Source organism: Hypomesus transpacificus, chromosome 13 (genome assembly GCF_021917145.1).
Source record: "Hypomesus transpacificus isolate Combined female chromosome 13, fHypTra1, whole genome shotgun sequence".
Taxonomy (NCBI): Eukaryota; Metazoa; Chordata; class Actinopteri; order Osmeriformes; family Osmeridae; genus Hypomesus; species Hypomesus transpacificus.
In genome coordinates this window covers 12,662,954-12,669,132 of record NC_061072.1, presented here as the reverse complement: position 1 = coordinate 12,669,132, position 6,179 = coordinate 12,662,954, and the positions used below count along the sequence as shown (strand labels likewise).

General features: G+C 46.9%; 1 protein-coding gene across 1 annotated transcript in view; it reads right to left on the bottom strand.

Annotated features, from left to right (window-relative positions):
- snx29 (sorting nexin 29) overlaps positions 1-6,169 on the bottom strand; it is a 48,332-nt gene extending 42,163 nt beyond the window's left edge. The window contains exons 1-11 of the mRNA XM_047031983.1: positions 5,739-6,169; positions 5,042-5,106; positions 4,581-4,633; positions 4,368-4,492; positions 2,988-3,168; positions 2,744-2,814; positions 2,302-2,562; positions 1,519-1,891; positions 1,252-1,370; positions 1,042-1,138; positions 777-859 (exon numbers count right to left, since the gene is read on the bottom strand). Coding sequence (XP_046887939.1) covers positions 777-859; positions 1,042-1,138; positions 1,252-1,370; positions 1,519-1,891; positions 2,302-2,562; positions 2,744-2,814; positions 2,988-3,168; positions 4,368-4,492; positions 4,581-4,633; positions 5,042-5,106; positions 5,739-5,745 — 1,435 coding nt within the window. The 5' untranslated portion in view covers positions 5,746-6,169. The remainder of the gene's footprint in view (positions 1-776; positions 860-1,041; positions 1,139-1,251; positions 1,371-1,518; positions 1,892-2,301; positions 2,563-2,743; positions 2,815-2,987; positions 3,169-4,367; positions 4,493-4,580; positions 4,634-5,041; positions 5,107-5,738) is intronic.
- Positions 6,170-6,179: the final 10 nt, after the last annotated feature.

Genomic DNA, 6,179 nt, shown 5'->3' with positions numbered 1-6,179 from the left:
GGTGTTATCTCAAGTAATAGGGATTATTACAGAAATATTCACCCAAACCCTTTAAGGTCCTCTAACATTATTCCAAAACCTTGAGAACGGGTCAAGAGCTGAAGCAGAAGCCAGTCCAGATGGGAATTATAATACTCACGCTCATTTATGGGTTCAACATTGTACACGACAGACAAACACAAGCACACACACACCTATGCTCCTCTTGTCTTGTGTGAGTCTGTAAATAATCCCTTTATCTGCGGAAATGTGTGGCTAAGACACAGTGCTTAGTTACCCCACACACACACACACACACTTTAGCAAAGGGTGAGCGGAGAGGCTAACCTTCTGGTAAGCCGAGGGAAATTCAACAGATCACACTCTAGGTGTAAGAACAAGGGGAGCAGAACATCCCAGAATATATAACATATGTGGCATAGTAGAAAAAGGGTAGCTAGCAACTGATATTGAGAGAGCAGGGTCTGTGTTTCTATTGCAGGGTCTGTGCTTCCATGGACAAACATAGTCAGAATAGATAGTTTTCCAAGCACACTCCTGTCTGCTACCCTGGTCAGAGTGAGAGATGTAATATGTCGACTCTACAGGCTTGAAACACACTGAACCAACAGTGCCACCTGGTGTACAGATAAAGAACTGTTGTTTGGTACATACCAACTCTCCCGCTGACAGAGAAAGATATGGGCCCATGAGACACTGAAAGGGTAGGGTGAGGCTGGGCCAGGCCGGGTGAGGCAGGGCGGGGCAGGGCAGGGAGAGGCAGGGCAGGGACTTACCCACTGTCATAGACTCTGGCAGACCTGGCGTGGACAGCACACTGGAGAGCTGGGCTTTATGGGTTGGCGGACTGGACTCCATACTGTTTAGACCAGGAAATGTATAGATAGCAGAACCAATGTTAGAAGCAATAACAAACCAACACTGTAACTAACAGAAACATGAACATACTGTGATGAAGAAAGCTAGAATGGTGAAACACATTGGTTTCTAGTATTTAAGATCCATTTCCAGATTGGTCAAGCCCATGGACTGGTGCGGTACCTGAACTGTAGCTGAGACACACTGCAGTCACTAGAGACAGGTAGGGCTGGGGGCGGGGCCTTGACAGGAAGTGTTACTGTGTCCTCCACAGAGCTGGCTGAAACCAAATGGAATGTGAAACAAGTATTCAATTAACTAATCAGTCAATCACATGGAGTGTGAGGTTGCTAGAGGCTGGTGTGGTGTCCAGTGCTGGAGGGGGAGGACCACCTGGTTGAGGGTAGGTGTCAGTGGATGTGACTGGGATGAGGATGTCCGAGATGTCATGTTCAGTCATGATCTGTAGGGGGCTCCACGTGGACACGCTGGATAGGCTGCCCACCACCACTCTGTGGAGCGAAGAACACACAAACCCAAAGGCAAGAGGCTAGAGCTTCAGCAACCATGTATGAGATCAACCAATCAACTGACCAAACGACTTGAACTATTCATCAGAAGGTTAAGTGACCATTCTCATTGGTAAAAAAACAGACTCACTGTTCAGGGATGGGTTGTGTGTCTGCTCTGCCCTTGTAAACCTCCACTTCCTCCTCCTCCTCCTCTTCCTCATTATCAACACTCTTGGTGTCTGGCAGTGGAGTTCTGGAGGGAGGGGGGGATCCAGCCCAGCTGACAATCCCAGGCTCGGAGAGCCCATTGTGGGCAGAAAAGAGGGAGAAGGCAGGCTCCAGTGGATCCACAGCCTCCTCCACACTCCCCTGGGGAGCGGTGGGACTCTTTCTCGTGCTCATCCTCCCCGCCTCGTCCTCCCCTTCCTCCTCATCCTCAGCCCCTCCGTCCAGGTCGTCATCAAACGAGATGATGTTGGTGATCTTCTTCTTCCTCCGCCGCTCCTTCCTCAGGCCAGAGTCTATGGAGGACAGCATTTACATTTAGTCATTTAGCAGACGCTCTTATCCAGAGCAACTTACAGTAAATACAGGGACATTCTCCCCGAGGCAAGTAGGGTGAAGTGCCTTGCCCAAGGACACAACATAATTTTGCACGGCCGGGAATCAAACCAACAACCTTCTGATTAATAGCCCGACTCCCTAACCACTCAGCCATCTGACCCCATTTACATTTACTTCATTTAGCAGACGCTTTTATCCAAGGCAACATACAAATTGTACATGGAAAAAGTCCAGCAGAACACCAAGGATCAGAAAGTTGGTGATCAGAGTCAAGGAACAGTCTGGAATTTCTAGCCTTGTTGTACATGGTAGCATGCTTGCCCTCACCACCCCCTTCCATTGTCTCAGGTGCAGTTCCCCTCCCTACCTGCAGAGGCGCTTCGTGGCAGAACAGGCAGTGGGTCGGAGGATCCATCGGGGCGCGGGGAGAAGCCGGGCACCACGGCCGTGGCAGTGCTGATCTCCCTGAGAAGAGAGCTCACTCCCTGGGTAGACTCCTTCCACAAGCTCCCTATGCCCTGGGTGGACTCCTTCAGCAGGTGGGACACGGAGGAGCCCCCGGGCCGGGTCACCCCCCCGTTCAGGTCCATGTTGTCGATGTTGATGGCAAACAGAATAGAGTTCAGGCCTGGGTAGGGAGGAGAGGGGGACATGATGACTGGTCCTGACGCATTGTGACTAAGTCTAAGAACCTATGAAGAAATGAGGACTAAGATATGATGTTAAAACAGTAATGACGCCCAGCCAATGTTCATCTCCCATGGTATTGGTCCACCATGTTCATAATAACACACAACGAAAGCACTGACCTGCAGCCATCGTGGGCAGCATGCTGGCTCGCTCCTCATCCAGGATAAAGGCCCAGTCTTCATAGTAGGTGCTGGACATCACATGTGAATGGGACAAATGACGCAATAACACACACAGAGCTCAAACAACACACCAACGCATTGTTCAAGGTGTCGCTCACACTGCCTGAATCGAGGACAAAACAGGCTTTGCAATCACACAACCACCACAAGCATACACACACACGACACACAAGCACCCAACCTGAGGCGTGTTGTGTCAGAGAGCAGTGTGTGCAGGTATCTCTCCAGGGAGTGCTCGTTGAGGGCACAGCGCAGCCAGGCCCGGCCACGGCCCAGCTCAGAGGAGATGTTGCGCAGGGAGTAGAACCTCTGCAGCTCGTGGCGGTTCAGGTGCTCCTTCACATAGAACCAGAACGTCAATTCTGGAAGAGGAGGGGCACGGGGAAGGACGAACGAGGGGAGCAGCAGAGGAGGTGGGAGGCACAGACCAAGACAGGAGGAGGGAGGGTGAGAGAGAGAAAGAGAGAGAGAGAGAGAGAGAGAGAGAGAGAGAGAGAGAGAGAGAGAGAGAGAGAGAGAGACAGAGAGAGAGAGAGAGAGGGGGAAGAGGGGGATGGAGATTATTATGCATCATTGTACACTATTAGAACAAAGTTGAGAAAGCAGAGTAGACCGTGTTGTTATAGAATTATTAGTGTGGAGAACATTTCCATTTGAAGGGCAGAAGTGTGAACGGCGCAGGCACTATCTGGCAGCAGTTCCCCTGAGAGTTTCACACAGACCTCACCACCTCATGGGTCATGACTAATTGCAAGTTTATTTCCTCATAGATTGAACTACACACACACACACACACGAAGTCATCTCACCACATGTAGTGACAAGCTAAACACCTCAACTCTCCGTTCATACACTTTTTTTCAATCACACCCAACTTGCAAGACAGTGTTGAAGTCTGTTTCCACTAAAGTTTGCAAAGCCATTGTAATTAGAGAGAAAATGTGGCATAGAGGTCTGCTGTTTAGCATATTATTATCATTGGGGTCTGGGAAGAATGTGTCGGAATAATGCAGCTGTGTTTGTCTGGAAGCGTGCATGTTTTAGCTTCATAATGGTGGCTGAGAACCAGAATACACAAAGGCTTTCTAAAGTTTCATAAAGTATTATTCATTTACTTCAATTATCCTTTTAAACCCAGTGAACAGTGGCAGTCAACAACTACAAACATATTTGGTTAGGAAACTGAGCCATCTCTCCAAACCACTGTGCCTTCTCCACACCAATCAGTGAGTAAGATACTCACCACATAATAAGAGCACAGCAGGTGCCTAACTGACAGAGAAAGAGAGAGGATATTCCTTTGTGGCTTTTTTGACTATAAATGTTGCATAACCTTCTAGTTTCATAGCACCTGGTTTCTCTGTGACTTGACCTCCCCTCCTTCCAGCACCTGTTTCCTGTGACTCTCATTAAGGTCCATGGCTCATATAACTCTTGCTAGTTATGGGCTCAACGACGGCCCCTCAGCCTACTCACAATGTACGTGTGTTGTAGTCTACTACCACTATATATAAACAACACATACATGGTTGTCTGTTGGACGTGTGTGTTTATCCAGTACCTGCTTCAGTCTTGCTGGAGAATCCTGCCACTTGTTTGAGGGCAGCAGCAGTGAGAGCCAGGCCCCTGCTCTTCCTCAGACCATGCTGGAGCACTGCCTCAAACTGGGCACACAGACATATCACCCTGCAAACACACACACACACACACACAGAGGTGTTGGTACACTGACCATTTGCAAAACACACACCCACACGCATGCACAGGCACTGACCTGCTGTCTGAATCAGACGCAATCTCCTTCCGTCCCCCAAAGCGGATTTGACACTGCGGAGATATGAAGAACAGGTTACTAATAAGCAGCAGGATTTCACTTCCTCCAAAGCAGTCTGCCAAGTTGAGAGAGGGGTGAGTCTACTGTAAGCACGACATCCAACAAGAAAACAAACAACACTGTGGAAATAGTGTATTACCGTGATTAATAAAACAATGGCATAAAATATGGCTCACTGTTTCACCTACTTCTATAGCTTCATAACATGATTAAAGCATCTTAACTCATGTTTAGGAAATACAACTACAGTACAACAAACTCATATCCATATATTCCCCTAAATTCACTGCCTCGAGAGCTGAAAGTACGTGAAGTAAAGAATTGGGATGAGAATATCTATATCAGAGTATGATAACATTAACAACATCCAGTATCTGTGTGTTAGAGAAAAATATGTCTACCTGTTTAACAGCATCCAACAGCCTTTCCAGAAGGTGCTGTCTCTTGGTGTCATTAAGAGGTGTGCCTGAAGAACAAAGCACAGAAGCATGGACGTGAAGGAGAGGCCAGCAGGCAATATTTAAGAGACACACCACTAAGGTACACATGTCATTTCTAAAGAAGAGATTGACATAAGGTAAAATATGAATGCCATGGGGATGTATGTGACATGATATTGGCCTGGCTAAGTCACTATCTGGTTGTGGAGGTACTGTTTTTGAAACACAGAGGTTATAAAGAGATATCATTTTGTTATTCATTCAAGTAAACATTCATGCAGTGTTGTGTTTTGGTACCAACAAAGAAACTATTAGTGTATGATTATACGACTTTATTTCACATACACTGTCAGACAGAACTATGAGGAACAAAGTCATTTTACACTCCAAAACAACATCAACAGCTGGCCTCTTAATGATAGTTGCACAACGTATTTCTTGATCCTTCCCTATCTCCACTGTGGTGAAATAATTCGATCGGCATTGGGGAAAAAGACAGCAGCTTTCTCGCTACAGACTGTGGCGAGAGTGTAAAATGACATTCACGGATGAATACACACGAGGCGTTGCCCTTGTAGCCTACTGCTAGCGAAAATCTGGTAAAATTCAACATCTAGTTTGTTATCGAAGTTCAAACACATGTGTTTCTACAACTCACCGTTCATTATAACAGTCGAAGTCCGTTTGTGTTGACATGCAAAACTAGTTAATGACTTCTTGCCACCACGCGTCAGGGTGCCTGTTAGATTATTTGTGTAATCGGATGTCTTACCCAAATCATTACTTTGGTAACGAACCCTGTATTCCGAACTAAGAGCCAATGACACTCCGGTTCATAAACACATCCGCGGGGACCCTTCAGTTGCTATCATGGTTGAGGCCTGCTACTAGTCATTAACAGTAACATAGGCAGATAAAACATATAGCAAATAAACCGGGATGAAGATGAGGGTTATCGAACTATCATTTTACGATATTTTCTACTTATACTATGCAAATGCAGGAAACAATAGTAAATAAATGTGACACTTCTCGGTCACAGCAGAAAGCGAAACAGCACAGGAGCTGTTGGTCACATGACAAGGCACGACTTAGTCAT